The sequence below is a fragment of the Cotesia typhae genome, unplaced genomic scaffold, assembly GCF_013202065.1.
Source record: "Cotesia typhae breed Kobodo isofemale line unplaced genomic scaffold, CoteBio_Ctyphae scaffold_58, whole genome shotgun sequence".
NCBI classification, from domain to species: domain Eukaryota; kingdom Metazoa; phylum Arthropoda; class Insecta; order Hymenoptera; family Braconidae; genus Cotesia; species Cotesia typhae.
Window position 1 is genome coordinate 58,440 of NW_027423778.1, and position 25,708 is coordinate 84,147.

The window sequence follows — 25,708 nt, forward strand, 5'->3', positions numbered from 1 at the left end:
AGTATTTTGATCTTATCGTGCAAGAATAAATGTTTTTAATTCTTCCATGGTCTCAGTCATTTTGCAAGATGATTATGAGATTTGTAACAAAATTTTACTATTTCTATCCACGACTCGACGGTGGATACATCGAGTAAAGTAGAAATTTTGTCCAGGTCGCCCAAAATAAAATAAACAAACAAATAGGAAGCTTAGGAGATACTCTTAATCTCCTAAGCAACACCGCAGCAGCCACCCAAGCTGGGTTAGTGCACGTTTGGACGCCAGTTATTTTTTTCCAAACAGGGAAAAATAACAAACCCTGTATTTCCAGGGCCGATCTGCAGGTATTCCAGGGAAATAAATAATATAAAGGTGTTAGGAAAAAGGAGAAACAATAATTTGCATATTACGAAAAATTAACAATAATATAAACAGATATTTATTCAAACAAATTACTTAAAATTAAGTCCAGAGCCGAATTCCTTAGCCGGATGGACTGTATAATGAAAATAATAATGATAATGTCGCGTATAATTATTCATAATTTGTCTCGATTCTCGATAGACCGTTTGGTTATTTTACTACGACGTCAATTGATGAATAGAAATTTTTATCTACGCAATAATTTTGAACTAAGATACACCCGAGCTCCTCAGTCGGGTTATCTCAAAAATACAATGATAAATTTTAAATCAATACTGACTGATTCGAGGACCCAAACGCGTGGCTTTCGGGACAGGTATTTCACTACAAACCCCCTTACTAACGACGGAATCGACTCGACAATTAATAATAACTTTTAATACAAATTATTTGAGCCAGGAGACAACGCGACGTGCGGATAATAATTTAGCTCAACTTGTGAGTACTAACCAAAAGAAAAGGGACTCAAACCAAGGCGCTAGATCCACACTCCTCACACTATGCGGGCTCCCGCGTGTCTGCCAATTTTATTTTTACCAAAACTATGAGGCCTCGTGTCGGATCACGAGGGCCTCTCCAGCAATTTACTCAAATTTTACAAGTCCCTCTACTCGCGACCGATATTGTAGGGCATTACCCATGCGAGTAAGGGCTATGATCTATTACCAATAATCAATATTATGCTTTTGCATTTTCTTTATTACCTGTCCCGATACCCACCGTTAGACCTTGGTCTTAAATGCTGAAACAAGCTTATAATATGATTAAATACATTATGGCAAAGATTTACGGCAATAGATATACAAATAAAATAATAAAACTATAAATAGTTCAGTACAATTTTCTGAAACAAAGTCAAATTAATACTTAAGAACTAATAACAATAATATGTAAATTCTGAAATATAAGTGATAAAGAGTCAAATACAATAAATAAATTAGTCAACATAATACAAGATAGTCAAACTCTAGAGACACACCGAGTGTGGATCTGTTGCCAACACTAGGCGCAGAGAGGGAGGCGCACAAGAATCAAATTCGTGTGACAGATTTCTGAAATTTAACTACTAGTCTCTTCGTTCTCGTCTGACTCTTCTTTTACGTCGCGATAGTTCGTAAAATTTTCGTTCTGCATAAGTAAATAAATTAAAATTACTTACCATAGCGTCTTGCAGATTCTTATTTATTTTTTTTTTTTTTATAATTTCTAGAGCACTGATTTAAGTATCCTTTTAGCTACCACCAATTTTATGGTCTAAACTATAATTATGTTTAATTAATTAATTGATAACATAATATTTAACACGTCAGCTGAACAAATAAGCCACTTTTACTTAAAACTTAAGTCACTTTCAAAACAGTTTAGTATTAAAATGATAATCAGAATTATTTCTATAACTTAATAATAATACTATTCTCTACCACAATTCCGTAGTATGTTCTCTGAGTCTCTTTCTGCAACAGACTGACTGTGGTTGTAAAAGAATAAACATTATGTAGTTTTAGATATTACTGGACTATGAGAAAAATCATAAGATTAAGAGTACTACGGCCCCACGTAAGCGTAGGTACATCACTGTCAGCAATTTAAGTATAATATACGATAATGTGTGGAGACATAATACGATGCTCGAGAGAAAAAAAAGTAAAGTATTTAAGAATTCCATCATATCATATTTTTTCTCTCTGCCATTAAAGACATTGCGTTTCTTTTAGGACGACCTTTATCTAACCAAATTAGAATCGAGGTTATAGAATTTTATCAAAGTGACGATATCAGTGTAAATTTATCTGGCAAGAAAAATTTTGTTTCTGTTAAAAGAGACGCATATAAAGTTCAAAGAGAGCATACACAAAAAAAACATATCTTATGTAATTTAAAATATTTGTATCAAACTTTAAAAGAACAATATCTAAATGAACTGACAGGATTTTCCAGTTTTGCATCATTAAGACCTGTCTATTGTGTTCTTGCCGGATCTGTTGGTACCCATACTGTTTGCGTATGTGTTGTCCATCAAAACGTCAAACTCATGATGTTAGGTAAGTACAACTAAAATTATAGTTTTAAATTGTACGATTTAATAATTTTGTGTTTTAACAGGCTCTAATTTAGTAGCGTTAACTGGTCATCTTGCAAATCCCTCAATGCAATTTAGTGATTGCTTCAAAATGTTATTATGTGTCAAACCATCATCTGATTGTTATTTAGCAACATGTAAAGATTGTCCTGGGATTGACGTTCTTTAAAATCTATTGAACACCTTATTTGATGGAAATGTCCAAGATGATATTTCATATAAAAATTGGATATTTAACCCTTGTTGCAGTCTTGAAGCAGTTAGAAAAAAATTCTACAAAATTTGTTGAAATATTCTTTAATCATGTAAAAAATTTATTACCGCATGGTTTTGTTGAAGAACAATCGACTTTTTTGAAACAAACAAAACAATTGTTGCAAGATCATGAGTTCATAGTCATTTGTGATTTTGCAGAAAATTATGCTTTTGTGATACAAGATGCAGTTGTAATCTATTTCAAGCATAATGGCGAACTTATTCACCGAAGTTTAGTCATCATGTCTGATAACAATAATCATGAAACTGTCGCCGTTCATGTGTTTCTGAAGATTGTGACCGATTATATAATAGAATTAGACCCCAATGCAGCTAAAGTTTTTCACTTTTCGGATGGAGCTCCACAACAATTTAAGAACTGAGGATTTAGTTGATATTTATTATCAAAAAGAAGACTCTGGCTTAGATAGCAAGAGCAAGCCTTTATCAGCCACTTGATGATCAAATAACTACAGTAATAGAGTTATATAATTGGACGTAGATCAACAAGCCTACCAAGTAGTGTTAACACTTGGCTTGATAATTGTCAAGTTTTCACCTGAAAGAGACTATATTGAGGCAAAAAAAAAAGATTAGATTTGCGATGCAATATTGCTAAGACCATTACAGGAACTCAAACATTTCATTCAGTTATTCCCAGGAGCGATGAAAACATATTAACTAAGGAGTACTCAAGTTAATAAAACGGTCGTTTATGTAAAATATTTTAAAAAAACATGAAAATAAATCCCTGTAGAAAAAAATAATATTCTAAAGTTATTCTTAGCTACCGGGCTTTACTAATTAATTTTTTCAATTATATTATGATTTTTAAATTTACTAATTTTACATTTTTAATTTTAAATTACTTATTTTATTTCTTTGAAAGAGATTTATGAGAGGAGTGGATAAAAGGAATTAATAATAAATAGATTATTCGTGGTCTTAACTATTAAATATATTACAAGTATATAAGTGCAAGTTACACGTCCGTTTAGGATGGTGTACTGGCAGGAACTAACAACTATTGCTGAATGGACAATAATCATAAGTATACGGTAATATATTCGGGAACTTTCTGAAACATACTAGCACTATAAGACTTGCCCCTCAACAGAAATTTACTTTATATTTTTTATGCTCAACTATTTTCTTTGTTAGATTTTAAACATTTTTCTAATGCTTATTTCTAGTAACTGAATAATTACAACTAATTATTTTGTAATTAACAGCCTTCCGTTCTCTCTCTCTGAGATTTTCCAAGTTGGGCGAAAATGTAACGGGTTTTTTCCTGTCCAGTATGGCCCCAATAATTGATCAATAAAAAACAAATAAATAAACTAATAAATTAAATAAATAAACATATCCAATTTAAAGTTAATTAAGGGTACCACCAAGATTTTTCTCACGGTTTTTGGAACCGAAAAGAGCAAGAGTGCTTACCACCACGGAAGAGAGAGTGGAGGAAGAGTGTTAAATAAAATACTGAGTTAAAACAAAATGGCTAATATGTATTAACAACAACAAAATAAATCGCTCACACACTCACACTATAATCAACTTAACAATATTTCTTTAATACTTTATAACCGACGAAACTTTACCAACAACTTTAGACAAAACCAAAATATTCACCCTAGCACAGTGATGAATCATTTGCCGATAGATAGTTTGGCTCAATAGCGACCTAACACATATTGAAGACCATTTAGCTACGGCAAACTACAGTACAATGATGAAACGTTTACTGAGATGTTTCCTCAGTTCACTCAGCTCACAGAATTAATAAGAAAGTGACGAAACGTATGTCGAGATAATTCAGCAGCTCACTCATACAATACTAATAAAAACAACAACTCTTTACTACTTTAACTTTTACTTGAATTTATAATTTGTAAAACTATCTTCAACAATTTAATTTAATCCGTCAAATTTACTTAGGAAATATGAATTTATTATGAATTTAATATTCAATTTTTGACAATTAATTTCCTGATCAAATTCTTGATGAGTTCCTAAACTTAAGTTCTAGTTTTAATAAAAAGAATTTTTTAAGAATTAATTCAATCTCAATAAGTTATCTCAAGATTAAATTCTAAATTCCTGGCGGATCTGAAATACCGTAGAATTACGGTATTGTACGGTAAAAATACGGTCGATATACCGTATGGCCACCGTAGATTACAGTAGCGTGCTACTTGCACAGTAGAAACCGTAAAACACCGTAACATACAGTAAAAAACGGTGAAAATACGGTCTAGAATGGTAAAATTATGGTAGAATACGGTGAAAATACGGTAGACTATATATTTCTGAACTTTCCGCATTACCGTATTCTAATGGTAACCTACCGTCAAATAAACCTATTTTAGCGATAAGTTACCGTACAATAATAGTAAATTACTGTACTGTAACCAAGGTGTTTTGCCCAGGTCCAGTTGGTCACCCTTTTCCTCTTTGAAAAGGGCGCCACTGGGATTTTAGACACAGTGTCCCAGAAACCAGAGAAGCATGAGAGGAAAAGTCAAGGTCGTGAGAAATTCGAGAGGGCTGTAAATAATACTGAGAAAATAATTAATTACAAATAAAATTATTTATTCATTTCAACAGTAAAAATTAACAAATCTTCCAAAATTAACTTACAACCTAACTTAATCGTTAGAACCTCTCACCTACGCAGGCACTTGCCAGATAATCTTACAACTAAATATCAAATTAACTCTTTATTTCTCTAAACCTCGTCAACCTGACGGAATACCAAATAACATCTTAACTACGATTCAAAACTTATTTCCGACTGCGCCCCCGACTCGGGTGTCTACGCAGCAGTTTCCCAACTTAATCCGTTGTACCCTCGACTCCGGCGTCTATACAACGTTTCTAAATGACTCACTAAATTCCACATAAACAATCGTCCACCGGATGCTAACTTAATCCACAGTTTCCTCTAATTACTAAAATTTTCCGAATTATTTATCAACTTAATTCCCAAAATTTTACGCTTAACATTTCTTCAATACAAAATATCAAATTCACTAATTAAATTCATTGCTAAATTTATCAACCAAAATTTCTGAACCAAATTTATTAATCAAATTTCCTTGACTGAGATTATTAATCAAATCTTCTTACTAAATTCATTAATTAAATTTTCCATTAAATTCATTCACTAAATTAACTAAATTAATTAAATTCAGCCCAACGGCCTAAAATTTATTTTACAAAATTCCAAATTTCAAATACTACAAATTTAACAAGCCTCAATAAATTTTCAAACTACATAGAATTCCAAAATGACCTTGATTAACGAAATTACACAATTGCTTCTACTATTAAAAATTTTATCACGATAATCTTAACTTAATAATTAATCCTAACTAAAAGGCCTTTACAAGCTAATTAAATGACATTGATGAATAATTGCCGTACAAAAGAATAACTAATTTAAAAGTGTCATCTAAGACAATAGCGATCATTAATTGACAAAAATTAATTACAACCATTCCAGCCTCTCAATTTACCAAATTAAGGTTGGTCTAAAATAACTGCTCAGCTCACTCGTGCTAACCCAAAACTACCCCCTCTCTACTCTCTCTCTCTCTCTCTCTCTCTCTCTCGAGGTCCGAAGTTCAAGACGCACCAGTACTGCGTCAAACAAATATCGATACCCGGTGACTTATCGATTCAGGGTAACATTTACCCTGTTACATGGTATTTATATTTGTACATTTATATAAAATCAATAAGAATATTGGCGATTCAAAGAGCTAAAATCTTCAACAAAAAAGATCAATGAATTAATTTTTTTTTCAGGATATTAATTTTGATTCACCTCGGGGTGGTATCAGTCTTGTAACCGAAAAAGGTCGAGAGACGTCTAGTCGTTTGATGATACAAAATGCGGTGCCAGCAGATTCAGGTTTATATACATGTAAACCAAGCAATGCAAATCCTGGTAGCATACGAGTGCATGTGGTAAAAGGTAAGTTTATAATTTCCAATTTCTTTGATTTTTCTTTGCGAGGAAGAAACATGAGAGTGAATTGATAAGTAAAGAGTGTTATACAAATAAAGTTGAATGAACAACAAATATTGTTACTATTCGTTTTATCAGAGTGAAAGTGTTTTCACACATTTTATTTTATTCAGTAAAAATGCAACAGATCGAGATAATTTTCGCTTATGAATCATTTAGATGAAGAATAGGTGATATAGAATATGTATTTTTACAAAACACATGCCTTTTTGGAATAGATCAGAAACATTTTTCAGTAATTATTTTCATGTACTAAAATGACGTAACAAATTTTCATAATCTACAGTATGAATGTATCTTAATGTTTAAGATAACATAGAAAGTTTTTTGTTTCTTAACGTTCCCGTATACTATCTATTTAGTATAATTCTATGAATTTGTCTTCACTTTTCAATTTTTCAAAAAAATAAAACGCAACACAGCAAGATTTTTTAGATCCTTAAATGATATAAACTACTCGTTCTGAAAAACGTGCAGTAAAACTTGAAGTTTCAACTTTTGGTTGATTTCTTCTGGAGGGATGAGTCGAAGAAAAAAGTCTCCAAGCTTCTGAAATAGCAAGTGAGAATGTTTGGTTAAAGTGAGTAACGTTATCAAGATACACATCGATATACAGACACCATCGTGGGAGTAGTCAGAAAAGCTTCCTAGGACCTCAAAACGTCAAGATCCGATGAAAACTCGTTTTTTGGAAAACGGGATAAAAACAATATGTGACAGGGAAAACTGAACTTCCCATGGTCGTTATCGACCACTTTATTGACGCCACGATAAATGAGGGTTTTCCCTTACCGTTCGATTTTTGACAAGTAGTTCAGACTTGTCACCGAGCGTGCAAATCGAAAGTCCCCACTGCTGTTCCCAAAAACGAAGCGGGGTTGACAATAGGAAAGTTCGAGAACTCGGAGTCAAGGGTTATAAAAGATCCGACAAAAGAAACATCGAGGCTTTTTGAGCCAGGCCCTGGAACAAGTAACGCTTTTTGAGCTAGCTCTTGGATCAAGTAACACCTTTTGAGCCAGGCTTTTGAGCCAGTGACGCTTGGAGACAGTGAGGCTTTTGGCAAAACAGTGAGTCAGTGTAGTGCTGTGTAGTAAATTCTGTCATCAAGATTTAGGACCATCAAGAAGGAAGTCAATGTACAATCCGGAATTGGGAACCCTTTACTTCGAGTCAGATAGTTCATTGAAGACGAGAGAGAGACCAACCAGCCGCTAATTTCGCCAGTTTCCACCAGGACATCACTCAACGTTTGGAGAGTTGTAAAAGTTAAGTCAGGTATTATTATTACAATTATTTCAGGCCAAGCTTGAATTTGAAAATTGAGAGGCCGAATTAACTGTAATAAAATTTTGTCAATTAATGATCGCTATTGTCTCAGATGTCACTTTTAATTTAGTAGATTCTTTTATAAGTAAATTATTCATAAACGTCAATTAATTAGTTTGTTACAAGCCTTTTAGTTATGGGAAATTATTTAGTTAAAATTATTTGATTAAGTTGAAATAGTAGAAGCATTTGTGTAATTTAGATAGTCAAGGTCACTTTGGAATATATGTAAGTTGAATGTTTAATGAGGCTTGTTAAATTTGTAGAATTTGAAATTTGAAATGTTGTAAAATTAATTCTAGGCCGTTGGGCTGAATTTAATTAATTTAGTAAATCTAGTAAATTAGTTTATTGAAAATAGTTAATAAATTTAATTGAATAATTTTGATTGATAAATTTTGTAATGAATTAAATTAGTGAATTCGGTAATTGGTATTAAAGAAATGTTAAGCGAAAAATTTAAGGAATTTAGATAATTAGTAATTCGGAAAAATTTGAGTAAATTAGTAATTAGAAAAAGTGTGTATTAAGTTAGCGTCCGGTGGACGATTTTTGTATGGAATTTAGTGAGTATTTAGAAACGTTGTATAGACGCCCGAGTCGGGGGTACAACGGATTAAGTTAGGAAACCGCTGCGTAGACGCCCGAGTCGGGGGCGCCGTCGGGAATAGGTTTTAATCGGTATTCCGTCAGGTTGACGAGGTAATTAATTGGTATTTTATGGTATTCCGTCAGGTTGACGAGGAAATTAAGATATTGAGATATTCCGTCGAAGTGACGAGGTTAAGAAAATTGGTTATTTAGTTGTAAGAAGAATTGGCAAGGGCCAACGTAGGTGAGAGGTTCTCACGATTAAGTTAGTTTAAATTGTAAGAATAAATTGGCAAGGGCCAACGTAGGTGAGAGGTTCTCACAATTAAGTTAGTTATAAGGAAATTGTTAAGTTTGTAGATTGATTGAATAAATCACTTTAATTGTTATAAATAATTTTTTCTCAGTTTTATTTACAGCCTTTCTCGGAGTTGTCACGACCCTGTCTTTTCCCTCTGATGCTTCCCCGGTTTCTGGGACACCGTGTCTAAAATCCCAGTGGCGCCCTTTCTAAAGAGAAAAGGGGTAGCTAACTGGACCTGGGCTAAACCCCCCGGTTACAAATAACTTCCCAATTTTTGAAAATTTTCAATTTTCTTAGCGGGAAGTTAAAAAAATTGCCATTAAGTTCTATCTTACCATTGCCTATCCGTTGCTCTCGAAGAACGTGTGCTCTGGGTCATCAACTTTTGTTTGGCTATGGTAATAGGTGCATTATCTGCTATTCCTATTCAATAAAGGTAATACTCAAATTGGCCATATTAAAGAGTTGAATCGCTAATTTTGCCAAGTGGAGATTAAGTCCGATGTGTATGGAGTCCTGCCACTTCTTCTCGGTAGGTCTTAACTTGGCTGTCTTCTATCTAAGAGGATTTACAACTGAATTGTGACTGTCTGCTTGGCTTTGCATACAGCCGGGCTGGCATACTTTTTTCCGTTCTGATATCGTAACATCGATTAGTGTTGTACTTCTAGCATCAGAATTTCTGCTTCGAACACTGATCGATAGATTAAGACCACAAAATACCCGAGAAATAGTATATTACACCCCCTGTACTTGTTGGCCGAGGCGAAGCCGAGGTCAACCAACATGTGATCGGAGGCTTTTCTTATTTTCCTTCCCAAGGGGTGTAATATACTATTTTCCCCTCCGGGCGTAAAGCGTCAACTTTAGCCCCGCTGCGCTGAGATGATTTATTTGATTTTCATAGAATTTTTAACAGCAGACTTAATTAGGCACTTCCGGCGAAATTTTGAATTTTCAGCGGTAGTGCCCAAGCTAAGTGTTACGTTCTCGAAAATTTTGAATTTAATAAATAATTATTTTAATTAATTAATCATTTTCCGAGATATTTCATAACAGAAATACCTTGAGATAAGAGATTTCTGGAACGTCAACGTAGCCCAGTAGACTAAACAGTCTACGTTGTGGGATTTGGACTGCGTTGATGATCACATAGGGTAACCTGAGATGTAACGTTGCTAAAAAGCATTATAAAAACGCATTGTAATAATTATCAAAGCACATTCTGTCTCCAGACTTCTTCTGGAACAGTCAGTCCGAGGACTTAGCAGAGGAGCAATCTTTGCTGGTTCGAGGCTGAGCTTGCTAATTCCTTATTAATAAATATTTGTTAATTGTTAATCAATTACAATGGATATTTATTAAAACCTCAACCCGGGATTGAGATCGCATATTTGCGTTCCACCCTGGTTCCTTTACCTAAAACGCTAGCCAGTATCCTGATTATTACCCCCAGAGTGTGAGCGCTTATTAGCTGTTCCACCCTGGTGAAATCGCCAAGAGTGCTAGCCAGCGTTCAGGCACTTTATCTATTACCTACCTGAAGGCAGGTAAATTAAAAGTAAATATTAAATAATTTTATAAATTAAATTTTAAAATGTACTTCGCGGATAAATCAGTGACATGACCCACCTGGAGTCTATTGACATCCTAATGAAATTAAAATCTGGAATTAAATTATTTAAAATTAATTACCCCAAAATTTGGGAATGTAACACTAAGCTTATTTATTTTTTAAGTGTTTTTATAAGATACACATCTTTGATATACTGTCGATTGGTCGTTAGATAATTAAGTAACAGCAATAAATACATTTCATCAGAAACCCTGGCGGTTTCGGTGACACGGTCGATTGACGGTTCCATGGTCATTCCACCTTATAAAGTTCGTTCTTATCGAGTGATTTGTGAGTCAGCATCGGATACCATTGTAAACGATGTCTACTATACATTTATTGAATATATACGGTGATTTCACGATGCAAACGTTAATTATGCACCTCCAAGTAATAGAGAAGTGAGTAATAAACGTCTGTTTTATGACAGTTTATTTACCGACTGTGGATGCAGAAAAAATGAATGTACGCAAGTGAATATACGACGTTATGACCGACACTGTACGCTCAATATACTGTCGAGTTACGGTGAATTAACGACAATAAAATAGAAAAAAAAAATACTTTTGACAGTCTAGACACCGGGACTCGAACCTAACTCATTTGATTGCGCGCCCGAGACTCTACCAGTTAGGCTATTTGAGACACTGTCTATAGAAATTGATTCAGTCACCTAATAAGGTGTCGAAATCAAGTCATTTTTTTAAATTGTACAGATAAAAATAGCTTAAATAAACTTTCTCACCTCCGGGCGGAAAGCGTCAATTTTCCTCCCGCTGCGCTAAACGAAAATGCCGCTTTCCGCCTCAGTTGAGGAGAAAAATAGTATACACACCACGGACAATAAATAAGAAAGCCTCAGATCACATTTTTATTGACCTCGGCTTCGCCTCGGACAACAATTACATGTGATCTGAGACATTTCTTATTTTACTGCCCTAGATGTGTAAAATACTATTATATTTTTTCCATAACTTTAAAATGACAATCGTTATAAATGATTCAAATTTTTGATGATTACGAAAATCTAGATTTTGAAATTATGGTGAAATTATTAATTGTGTTACGTCCCGGTTACCTCACGGGTTTGTGAGTAACCAGCAGAACAACTAGAGCTGGAGATAAAGATGTTACGACCTTCAGAGTCGTAAGTAGAGGTTCTCGAATTAATTCCGAAATAACTAACTTTGGTGAATTTAATTAACAAATGAGTTTATTTAATGATTAAAATACACTTTGAAAATATATGATTTGACAACTGCCGTGAAGTACGTGGTTATTAGCTTTTTAAAGTCTCTCGACAAGAATTAATTATCGAGCGTATTAAGTAGGTAACTTTTAGATCAAGAAGAGCCTCGAACTAACCGTGCACCCTGCTTATATTTCCTCGTCTCAGGCCCGCGCCTTGGGAGGAGTAGGGTTGCGTATCAGGCCCCGAATGTCCTTATCTCTGGAGTTGATGCGTGTCACGTTTCCGAGGTTTGATCGGATGACCCGCGTGCTGACTCAACTCAAGAGTCCACGACACGCAGGCGTTCGTTATCAATTATTTATTTAGAACAATCTTCGAATGTTCTTAAATATACCTATGTACTCAACGCTAGTTGTCTTACAACGAATCATTTTTATAAGTCTAGATTTCCCATTAACATTCTTCGTGAGAAAATGTTAATCTAAACTTAAAGATATTTTTGTTTACTTAGTTATTGACTGAGTTACTTTTACTTATCAATTTCTATTTCCTGTGAACTATTATTTAATATTTACTGTTTAACATTCTTGGCTTTTCATTTAATGTTATTATTTATAGGAAAAATTAATGTTTATGAAATTATTATAATATTGTTAGCGATTGAATTAGCGCGCGTATTTGCTATCAGAGACATCTGCGAACGCAGGTGAGGACGTAACAATTGTATAAAAAAAGATCTGGAAAAGAAATTGCTAAAAATTTAATTGTTAAAAAAAAATATCTCATAATAATTTTTCTTGATAACAAACAATTTTGCCGTAGTTTTGAAATTAAAGTTTTCGTCTCTAAAAAAAAAAAAAAAAACTCAAATCTTTAATAATCAATCCGAATTTTGGAATTAAGGTAAAAATATTAGACGTGCAGAAAATATGATTGAGTTAAGTTGAAAAAAAATTATTATTTATTAACTAATTAATTGTTGAATAAAATATCTCCCGATTAAAAAAAAAGAAAAAAAAACAATTTTGATTATTATATTTGTCATAAACAAAAAGCATTATGGTTTTTCATTTAAGACTATGAAAAAAATACAACACTAGTTGTGAGCCATGAACTCTTCTGAAAAGTATTGATATGATGGATCTCTGTTAATTATATGTAATCTGATTAATTTTTTATGATTTTACTTTGAAATAAACGAAATTACAATAATTTAATATTTTTTTTAATTTTTCATCCCGAGTATTTACTGAAAATTTTTTATTTACCTATCTTCTCATACACTTAGAGTATTTTTAATGAAATCAAAAAAGTAAAATGTAATCAGCAGTTTTTCATCGTTGACTAAAAATTCCTGACTTTACCAACATTATACGCTCGTTTCACAGTCGTTTCACTTACAAACCACTGTTCATTTACCACCGAGTTACAGTTTTTTTTTGACAATTTATATGTTTTTGAATGACTATCAAATGACAGACGATCGATTGATGATCTATGATTTTTACTAAGGTAAAAAATCGGGGAAACCAAGTAAAAATTTGGTTTTTCGAAGAGTGAAGTATGATAACTATACAGAATAAAAATCATAAAGTAACAGTGAAAGACTTTCACAGCAATACTCGTCGTTCACTGTCAAACGATGGCCGTTTGATAGTCAAGCGACAGTCATTCGACGATCATTTGTAGACACTGTAAATTCACGGTACATTCACCGTCGTTTCACGACCATTTTATCATGACCACGAATCCGCCAGGGAAACCATATAATTTTACAAAGATTTTACAAAAATTATCAATGAAGTTAAAACATAAAGTATAAAAATAGCAATTACAACAATTGTTAAAACTTAAGACACCAGTATCGATAAATATGGTGCCTGGGGAAGGGGGCAGATGGTTAAGGCTGTGGAATAACACTACTACTTGGATTTTTAGTTAGTGTTGTTCTGGGATATGAGATTCGCACAGGCGGTAAGATAATTGAAGAAACTTTTTGTACCGGATGTAGAATGATCATCTAAGATAATTAGCAAGTTAAAAATGTCGCTGTTGTCCTTCGAGATGTGGAAATATTGCAAGCGTGGGATATTGGACAGCGGAAACTCCAGGAGAAAATGTATTATTGTTTCATGGTTTAAATTATGGCAAAAGCGACACTGCTCAGAAAGTTTCAATTTAATGGTGCATTGCTTCGTAGATATGTAGCAAGAATGTCTGTTGGCAGTTCTTAGTTGTGCTTTTGTTATCAACATGTGAATCTCGTTACTCAGAAAATAATTAGGTGTCCCATCATGGATTGTCCTAGGGGTAGGAGCTTGACAAGGGCTAGAGTTGGCATATCTATGGAGGTCTTGGAGTTTCAGATGATAGCGAAATTTTTCGAGGATTCTCATTTAATTGCATCTTCAATGGTGAGCAGATAAGAAGTAGAGCATGTGCTCTCCATTTATCTTGCTGAGCAATTTTTGCAGTTGGATGACCCAGTTAAGTCTCGGTGCATTGAAATTCTCGGAGAGATTAAGCAGACAGATTAGGGCAATTTTGGGTTGACAGGTGTCCTCCATTTCTAAGACTTTGATTGTCTAGTTGTAAGATAGTTTAAGCACTTCCAAGGCCATGTGGGACAAGTTTAGTTCTAAGCGGAGCACATAGTGAGAAGATGGGGAGATGCAGTATTCTCTTAAAAAAGAAACAATGGGCTGACTCGAGTTTTTCATACGAGTTTTCTTGAAGCCCCCAGATATCTGCAAGATATAGTAGTGATGATTTCACTATGTTGTTATAGACTTTGACTTTACTGGTCCAAGTTTCCACTTTGAGTTGAGAAAGAATAGAGTAGACTGTGCCCATCATCTGGTTACTCTTTCTTATCGCTTCAGCAGAGGCGAAGCCACCCTGAAGATTACTTGTGAGTGGTACTCCAAGGTAGGTATAGGATTTTACGATTTCGATGCGCTCATTTTTGAAGACGAAGTTGCCGTCGGCCTTCTTCAGTCTGCCCGAGGTTCTATCGGCCATTGTTTTGGTCTTGCTGGTGCTAACTGTTAAATCATTGAGTTCACAGTAGTCGTCCAAAATTTTGAGTGCTAGCCTAAGTTGGTTTGCTGAGTGTGCTACGATTATTATGGCTTTAGCAAATAGCGACAATACAACTTGCATGACGGTGTCTGATCAAAGGCCTTTAGCTTCTCGGGATTTAAAGAAATCTACGATTTCTGCAAGGTAGAGGATGAACAGTAGGGGACTGAAAACATCTTCCTGAAGAACCCCTCTGTCACCTCAATTGGTTTAGATAGAGTAACGCCAGAACGGATGTACATTGAAGCTTTATCGTAGAAACCCTTCAGAATCTTGTTGATTTTGCTACTGACTCTCATCTCAGCTAGTTTTATCGATAATTTGTCATGTGGAACTTTATCGGAGGCTTTTTTTAAGTCTATGAAGAACGCATAAGCAGTAGCATCAGGAAAACGAAGTTGCATTTGAAATGCGGCTTGCAGTATGAATATATTGTTTGCCATACCCCTACCTACACAGAATCCAGCTTGTTCTTCAGGAATTAGGTTTTGGGTTGTCACCCATTGCCTGAGACCCTCGTGTAACATCTGTATAAAGATCTTGGTTAGAGAATTGATTAACGTTATTCCTCTATAGTTACCTGTTGTCTCCTTTTTTGAACAACATGAACATGACTACCTTGGCCAAGTCATCAGAGATGAATTCGGACTCGAAAATTTTGTTAAAAAAAGCTAGTGTGAAAAGATACCAGTTTTCGGGCATTTCCTTAAGAGAGTTGTTGCTGATGGAATCCATTCTCGGAGCTGTGCCTCGTTGACTTTTATTGATGCTGTTAAGCAGCTCTTCTAGAGTGAGTTCCCGATCTAGGAAACCATAGATAAGTTGGGGTAAGTCGATGAAGTTGGTCGCTCTTGGTGGGAAGGAGTTGGAGAAGTAATTATGCCAAGTTTTCAGAGGGATGTTGTTAGCTGGACAAGAATTTCTTTTAAATAGTTGACTAGCTTCCAGAAGTCTGTTGGGCTCGTGGCATGATTAAACCAGTTTGTTAAGTCTTTCCGGTACTATTTAACTTTCGTTTTGAGTAGTAAGTAGTACTCTTTCCTTTTCTCTAGGCAGAGTCACCAAAGTATCGAGTTATGGTACAAGTTTTTACAAAGATGAAGGTAATATGCGATCTCCAGTTTTTTATTCTTGCATTCAATGTCGTACCATGGTTTATGTGATGATGGTAGTGCTGTACCTGTTTTGTTGATAAACTTTTTTGCTGAGCGAGCTGTATTTACTATTGATTCCCTGAGAATACCGGAAAGATCGTTGACCGAGGCAAAATGTTGAATAATAAACAATTAATTAACAAAATCGATCGATATTTATTAACAATAAAAAATTAACAAATTTAACAATTTAAGCGCTCACTCACACACTATAATTAACTTATTATCTAACGAAGCGGAGAATAACTGCAAAATAAACGATATTTACAAACGAACCTTCCAACGACGATACGATGACTAGATGGGCTTTTTCTAACAAACGGTCTCCCACGCCTATCCTTAAACTATTGGGCTTTTTCTAACAAACGGTCTCCCACACCTGTCCTAAACTAATGGGCTTTTTCTAACAAACGGTCTCCCACACCTGTCCTAAACTAATGGGCTTTTTCTAACAAACGGTCTTCTACACCTGTCCTACAACTAAGCTTAAAATTACAAGTCCACCGGACTACTAAACTTAACACTATTAACACTCTCTATCACGCATAACCCATACAATTCTTCACACACATAACCCACACTTTGCTTAATTGAATTTTTTAATTTTAAATTGGAGCAAATTATTTTAATTTAATTACAATATTATTAATTTAAATTATTCAATCATTAGTAATTAATAAAACGACAATTTTCAATTAACAATCAATTTCCAAATAGCTATTACAATTCTCACATTCCAATTGTTAATCTTCCTTGGTTTAAAATATTAAACAGCTTAAAATTCCTAAGTCATTATTTCGAACAAGAGGCTTAATACCTTGAATTAACTTTTGTGAAATAAATTAATCACAATATAAATTTTTATAATCAAGTTCAAAATTATTAACACAAGTTTAATTAACTAATTCTGACTAAGTTTTTTACTGTGACAATTTTGACTCAATAACTGATTCTTTGGACTTAATGTCTACGCCAATAATTATCAAATTCAGTAATTTTAATTTAACTATTTCACGGACTTAATCCCAAAATTACTAAATTTCCTCACGACATAATTAATTTTACAATATAAATTAATTTCGATAAATTTTCCACTATATATTATTTTCAATAATTCATTCTTAATAAAATATTCTTAATAATTAATTCTTAATATAAAATATTATCAATAATTTTCTACTCGTTTTATCACTTATAAAAAATTATCGACACATGCCGAAATATTCATTTTTTTATTGCTAGAATATTCGCTAGCTGTTTTGCTTGACCTTGGGTATTGGAATTTACTGCGACACAAAAACTGACGCTTGACCAAAATTCCACGAATAAAAATTTGTCGATTTTTTTCAATGACAAAAATCAATCAATTTTACTAAGTTAATTGTTATAAAAATTACAACAATAAAATTAACGAAATTTTCGGATGTTAATTAATTAATTGATAATTTTTTGTTATTAAATTTTCTCGCAAGGTCGATTGAGAGATTTTCGGGTATAAGCCCCCATGAAAATCACTAAATCCAAAACTAGCAAATGTTCCACAATTAATCTATAAAATTTTATAAAAAGGAGAAGAGGAATGATAGACCGAGTACAAACCGCGGTCTATCTTCCACCCACGGAATGAAATAAAGTACCTGAGTAATTGACTTAAACTCCTGTTCACGATGTCTCTCTGACGTGGTGAATCCTCTGGGTACTCGTTGTTTAGTTTTTCTTTCACTCCGGGGATCCGTCTTCACTTCAAGTTCAGTTTCCTGCAACAGTAAAAATGTTAGAAATATTGTCTCCAAGATTGAAAAGACAATCTTGATAAATTTTTATCGCAGCGTTCCAAAATTTACGTGCGAATGTATTAATTACCTGTTTTTCTGCTGAATAGTGACCAGTGCGGTTGACTATCAAACCTCTTCTGATTTTGTCACACGCCGGCTCCCGAGTACTTACCCATTTTACCCCCCTCTTAATTACTACACGGAAGGCCCCGAAGATCGGGGCGCGCCAGTGCTGAGTCGACTAATTATCGACCTCTGGCGACTTATCGATTTAGGGTAATTTACCCTGTTACATGCTTCTTAATAAACAACTTCATGTACGCATTTTGTACGTGTCCCACCAGTCACAAATGCCTGTCCCACCAGTCACAATGAAACAAATTTTTTTAATTGTTCCTACTCAGGTTATCAGTCTAATTCTTCATAATATTGAATGTTTGTAGGATAAATTTTGTATAGAGAGGGAAGTATTTTTTAAAAGCTTAATGGTCGAACTGAAATTCGACATTTAGTATACCGCGCGAAGAAAGAAGGATTTTTTGATGTTCCACCAGTCACATTCAGTCGAACGATAATTACGAGAAACTTAAAAAGTAATCGAGGTTTTCGACAAAATGATATTGTCAATTAGTTATTCCTTTATATTATAAGATACATTTTAGTATAGTACAAATCTCAGTCACATAATTGCAGCTTATAATTGATGAAATTTCAGAGTCAAATGCCCCACCAGTCACTATGAAATGCCCCTGTTTCCAACGACGGCTGGTAATATTTTTTCTAAATTCCAATTTCCCAAATAGATTCTCTGATAGTTGGTCTGTAAAATCCTAATGAAATAAATATTACGAATAAAACTGTGTCGTCAGCTCAATAGCCTAACGACAAAATTTACTATTGGAAATATTTAAGATAACAATTTAATCGCTTCGTTCCTATTACGTGAAACCTCGTGAAAATTAATAACTTACTTCTTATCTTCAGCGATAATTCCTACGTTGCTCCACTGGCTCACACACTGGGTTCCGAACAAATAAAGTCACTGGCTGCAAAAACCCTGTTGTCTTTTTTGCCGGCCCTTTTATAACCTCGGGCCTGTCTACTTTTCGAATGTTCTAAGCTCACTTCACGTCTCAGGGCAGCGGGGGGAGACTTTTTGATTTGCACGCCTGGTGACGAGTCGAATAACTACTCGTAAAAATCAAAAGGTGAGTGGAAGCCCTTACATATCGTAGCGTCAATTACGTGGTCGATAATGACCGTGGGAAGGTCGATTTTCCCTACTACAAGCCTCATAGAGAATCTCTAAGTTTGAACCGATCGAACTCGAAATTCTGGAGTAATTCTGAAAAACTACTTTTTTCGGTTTTCTTTCGTTCATGATATCTCTTGAACAAATCAACCGATTGTGACTGGATTAGCGGCGATCGCCGTGATTTTTTTAGATTAAGAGCTGATTAGTTATTGGAGTTGATTGATTAAGTCGTTTAAAAATTATTCCAAAAAACCACATTAAAAAAAAATATTTTTTTTCTTAGTATTTTGTAGATTTCTGAAAATCATTGGTCTGAACCGATCCAAATTGGATCAAAAATCTAAGTTTGGTCAAACCCTTTCAAATCGCGCCAACCGCGATAAAATCGGTCAAGCCATTCAAAAGTTATAAGCGGGTCACACACACACACACACACATACACACACGCACACATATGGATTGAAGTTTAACCTTGCAAAGCCCACTGACTATTATGCAACAATTATTTGCGGCAAGGAATTACTTTTTTCTGAATCTGTAGTGTCGAATCTCTCCGGAGTTCAAGGTGACATGCTTGGCAGTTTTTTAAACAACTATCTCCAAAGTCAGTAAGCACCTAGCAGTGGGTTCTTCCCGCGACATTGGAGTTGATGAGGTACATACTTAAGTACTAAAAACCTTCAAACTGATGCTAGTTTTTTTCAACTTAAAACCTAACGATTTTAGCACTGCATCCTATTTTGAACAACTTATTCCACATGATTTTATGATTGACAGAGTCAAATGCTCTCTTAAAATCTACGAACAATAAAAACTGAAGAGCTTTACGTTGGCGAAGCCGGCAATTCAAAGCAGCAAGAAGTGAAAAAAGATTGTAGATACAGCCTCTGCCGGCTCTGAACCCAGCTTGGGATTCTGGGATGATCTTGTTATTTTCAGTCCATTGGGTTAGACGCCTGTTGATTAAGCTTGTAAGGAGTTTGGCTAAATGGTTAATTAAAGTGATCCCGCGATAATTTTGGTGCTCTAGCTTGTCACCCTTTTTATAGATCGGCTTTACGAGTACAGTGTACCAGTTTGTCAGGAAAATTTCCTCCTTAAATATTTTATTAAGTAAGGGGTTGTCCATTAATCACGTGATCTTTTTTTAGCATTTTTTAACCCCCCCTCCCCCATTGGTGATACGTAGTGAGGTTTAAGACCACCCCCCTTCCCCTTCTCAACATCACGTGTATTTTTAGTACCTACAACGAATCTTAAAATTTTCTGAATATTATCTTAATTTAAATACAGATATAAACTATAATCTTATTTTATTCTGAAATTAAGGACCATAATAAAAATGTCTACACCAGGTTGCAAGTTTTTTTTTATTGCCATAACAATAATAATAAACGAAGAGTGTAATCATAGGAAAAACATGTATTGTACTAGTACATGAATATATTTAATGTATATCGTCCTCGAACCACGGATTAGCAAGACATTCTTCAACACTAACAACTGGATAAGCATCTTGCAGGTCAGTTGTTGGCACTGTGCTTTGTTGAAAATCAACATCGGTTTCATCAAGCCACTCGGTGTCATCATTTTCGCGCACAACGCAGAGAATTTCTTTCGATCTGCCGATTGACCGTCGCGTGAGGATGCGTGAAGGACGAACATTGTGCATCTCTACACTATTACTGCTCGGATTAGGTTGCTTGTGACATGAATTTACATGTTCCTTAACTTTCTTCTTTGTACAGAAGTACAATCCACACCACTGGCACGTCCTTTCCAAAAGTTGCCGACGATCCTTTTGCAGACTAGGGCAATACAGGTCATACGGCAATTTGTTAAAGCCCTCATGCGTTGGCGTGATTCCAAGAGACCGACGCAGAAGAAATGTAGCAAACGTCTTGCCATCATGCTCTTGAGGCTTCGGAATACATAGACCACTAGACGACTGCAAAATTGGGTAAGGAGGTATAACGAAACGTTCAGGAAGAATAGATCGAAGAGAACTCCGCAAATCTCTACAGCAAGCGTGGTCATCACACTTCACCACCTGGTAATAATATTAAGATATCTTAATCATATTAGATAAGAAAAGTAAATGATAAAATAATAATAAATGAGATTTTACTAATGTACCTGAAGCAAATACTGGCTCTCTCGCACATGCTCGCTATACCACTGCAGAGAAGGCAAGTCTGTAACAAAGCTTTCAGCAGTGTCATCGGGCTCGAGGTACTCTGCTACGACGTCATGGCCGTCGATAACCATATTATTCCATACTTCTGTGAGAACTTCTCCAGCCTTCTGAAAGTTCATTTTTTCGAGATCATGATCTTTTGTTCTCCCTTGTTCATCCAAATGAGTTCCATAAGAATCATGCGGAAGTATGAGTCCAGATAATTCCCGGCTTAAAGGCGCCATTCTTCTCTCAACACGGTTGAATGCGCTTCTGCCGGGTGCATTCGTAAAAATGAATATTGCATCTAAATCATGCTTGACAAAGTGGTGTATGGCATGGGAAATAACCTTTGGATATCTCGGGTTTTCATCGGGTCCTCCATCAGATGAAATCAGAACAACTGGTTTCAGGCGTCCTTCTTCATCCCGCATAATTTCCTTGAAATTGTTGAGTGTAGCAAGCTTATTGAAGTCCACAGCATGAGTAGAAGCTGTCGAAGAGGAATGTTTGCCACTTCTAATCGCCACGTATGTTGGCCCTGAATAAGTAATTGCTTCAGCACGGCCCATATCATTTCCTTTTATGATGCACCCAGCATATACACTAGGGATCAATTTGTGCCTTGTAGCAATCACCCAATCATGATCAGGCAATGAGACACGATATTCGACATGCATCAGGAGAGGAGCTTGTTTATTTGCCGCTGTCAAACCTATAGGTACCCGGGCTTTATCATCTTGGGACAAAAAAAACACTTGTTTTGGCCCGAGAATAGATGCCAGCGTTTCCAAGGATCTTATTGTGGCGACACAAAAATGTTGATCGACATGAGCCTTATGGTGATCTGCCTCAGGGCGACTCAATTTGACAGGCACAGTGACTACATGCCTTTTACCCTCCACGGTGGTATAATTTCTAGGGAACAATCGAAGATACGTGCCACTCTTCAAAATTTGAAATCCGTGCTCCTTTAGCTTTTCATGGAGGTCAGTAAGTGTTCGGCAACTGCGAACAATTTCTGAGCGACGCCGTTCCTCCGCAGAAGCACCAAACATAGCCGAATCGACGATAGTTTTTAACAATTGCGGTTGTTGCTCTTCTAGGCGTGGGCGACCTGGGGCAGAACGCGCCTTAAGAAGATCAACTACAATCGGACTCTGATTGCAAGCAAGTTTAATCTTTGATTTTATTGATAATCTATGTGACTGGGAGTGACGCATATGTTGCTCCTTCTTCCGTAGTTCTTTTGTGCATTTATCAATTTCTCGGCGCAGTTTCGTCACATCACGTGTCTCATTTTCAGTGGCGCCCAGAAAATCCCTACGACGAACAGCTAAGTCAAATTCCATTTGAAGAAGAGAAATCTGATTCTTCAACTTATTCTGTGCAGGAGTAGCACGTACAGGCTGCAGTATAGAGCTGCTTGCACTTGGTGTATCGGGTGAATTCTCGTCGCTACAATCCAAATTTTCACCTTTACGTTTCCGAGCACCTGGAATGACCGACATTTAAACAACAAGAAAACATTGAAATTATGTTTATAAACTAAATTACTAATTCTTATTTAGAATTATAATAATACTAGCTTTTCGCCCGCGACTTCGTTCGCGTGGACTTCAGGTTATATCACGCTTGGAATAATTTCGCGCATTAAAAAAAAATGGAAAAAAATTTTTGACGTCGAAAGCGTACCAGACAGACTTTCGCATTTATAAGATTAGTAGGAATAAATAATTGACTGCTTAAATAATAATTGATATTGCGAATTTGGGATGTTTCACCTGTTGAGGTGCTTTTAGTAGTGACATTGCCTTCGTCAGTAATTTCGGTACCGATCGGTGAGACGCATATCGCAGGCGTAGGAAGTTTTACAGGTAGATTTGGCTCATTGGATGTCATTGGCAAAACAGAAATTTTTTCGCTGGCATTCTGAAAATTAATAATTTAATTATTATCGTGTAAATAAAGATAATATCGTGCAAATTATATTATATTATAAATTAACCATCTCCAGTAATTTTCTTTTTTCTTTTATTAAAATAAGAGTTCGAAACGGCACACAAACCATGCACAATCCTCGTATTTTCACTAGAATAATGTGTATGTAATTATATGTAGGTATGCAATATCATACTGCCACCGTTCATTAGTAGGCAAATTTTTCAGTTCAATAGTATGATCCATAAATAGTTTTAATTTTTCACAAAGCGACAAGATATCAATATATAAACAAGCGCGAAATGTGTAACAATAGTAATATAACCTTCACCAATATAACCACCACGACTTACGGTTTATTTTGTTTTTTACGTTAGATAAACCCATGCCACAAGGTTCAGCTCAATACACCTACTTTTTTAGAGTTCAGCGATCGGTGATATGTAGGCATATGGGTTACATGATGTTTATTCAGCATTTTTTATGGAATGGAATATAACATTCCTGTGCGCCAATGACTAGCTAAAACTATTAAAAACCTAGAGATTATTTAAATAACTTCTTTATAATCTAAAAATAAAAAAATATCTTTTGGATTTAAGTAATACTTAAAGTACGCTATACATATTTTATCTATATTTTTTCCTTAAATACTTTAAGGAAAAAATATAGATAAAATATGTATAGGTAATTTACCTATCAAAAATGTTGGAAGATTTAACAATAACATTGATATTACAAATAAACTATAGATGAAGTCGTATTTATTAGGACAATGCCCTTAAACAGACAAATACTAGTTATAACTTACCTTTTTAGAATTAGAACAATAATAGAGAATATTGGAAGACTTCTTTGCTTGGTGCTTTCGGCGGTAATCTGCTAGAAGATCATTCGCCCACTTCACAAATTCTTCTTTTGTACAATATTTTTGTTTTGCATTAGCCCACAACTCATTAAATTCTTTCTGAGCAATACTAGGTTTTTTTCCTTTCTTATACTCGGCGAAAAGGTCTTTATACAGATCACCTACTTTAAACATTGTTTTAATGAAAAACGTACAAGGTAACGGTTTACGCATGTATTCGGCGCCAAAACAACAGAATAACTGTCGACTGCGACGACTGCATGCCGAGCCGGGCGGCTGGCGGCGCATGCGCGTGAGGCCTCCGTCCGTTGCCTGGCAACGGCGAGTCAAGGTCACTACACGCCGCGCCATGCCGCTTAATTAATATTTGTTTAAAAATCGCGCGTTAGACGAAAAAATAAATACACGAGATATCTTACTACACCCCCCCCCCTTGTGTTATTTTCGTGATTTTTATCAAACCCCTCCCCCTTTCAAGCCTCACGTGATTAATGGACAACCCCTAAGCATAGTATATATAATTTCCCGTTAAAAGGCATGTTTTTTAAAAATTTGATTTGAATATTATCAGAACCTGAGAATTTGTTGTTCTCAGTGTGCGAAGGTCTTATCGAGTTCTTCCATCGAAAATTCCCGGTCCAGAAACGGATGTTCCACGCCAAAGAATAGAGTGTCATAGGAGTTTTCAGTAGGAATAATTTTTTCGTAAAAATCTCCCCAGTAATCCAAAGATATTGGTTTTTCTTGATAGTATTTAGGTCTAGCGGCTCTTGCCGGCGTGAGTTCGAATCCTAAGCTGGTCTTAGAAACCAGCTTGGTTGAGATTTTACCTTGCCGCGTAGGTTAAGATTTTTTCAAATCAAAAAGACCCCAACGTACCACTCTCAATACTTAACGTCGGCGATATGACTAATTAACAAAAATAAAAAAAATTATGAGCGACCTTTCAAAATTTAAATTTTGAACTGAAATTTTTAAAAATTTATTTTTTTTAGTCTATAAAATTATACCGTAACGAGAAAAAAAATTAAAAACAAAAAAAATTTGATTTTTGAAATTTTGAAAAATTTGGAGTCACCTCTTAAAAAATTTTTTTTGAGCTGTCCCTTGGTGAGAGCTCTTAAAACATCAAAAACTAACATTTTTTCACTCGAGACTCAAAAAAAAAAATAGTCGGTTTTTTTGCGCCACCCTAATTTAATATATATATTGTGACGTGGGAAATTTCCCCACTAAAAATTTCGCATTAGATTTGTTCTTTTTCTTGAAAATTAGTTAGTTTAGTTGGTCAAGCTGATGGATGGCGGAGATTCGACGCGCCTGTGTCGCCCCAAGAGTTGCCGGCCAGAATGCGAAGCTCGAGGTAACAGTAAGCCGAACCGCGCCAAATTATAACGTAACTGACTAGGCAATTTACTAGGCAAGTTACGATGTAGAAATGTAATTAAGAGTGTGTGAGCGAGAGAGTGAATGAGACAAGCGACCGGGCGAACCCTCAGTTCAGTCCGCAACCAACTACCCGGGAGACATCTGGGAGGGTCAACGATCAACGAGGGAAACCCGGCATCGGAACTGACCAATGACAGGACGTTGAATCACTGGGAGCACACCAGGGCCCCACCTGAACGCCGAAAAGAATACTAGATTGAGT

General features: G+C 35.3%; 1 protein-coding gene across 1 annotated transcript in view; it reads left to right on the plus strand.

Moving 5' to 3' along the window:
- LOC141537134 (uncharacterized) overlaps positions 1-25,708 on the plus strand; it is an 87,097-nt gene that overhangs the window by 55,082 nt on the left and 6,307 nt on the right. The window contains exon 3 of the mRNA XM_074257974.1: positions 6,554-6,722. Coding sequence (XP_074114075.1) covers positions 6,554-6,722 — 169 coding nt within the window. The remainder of the gene's footprint in view (positions 1-6,553; positions 6,723-25,708) is intronic.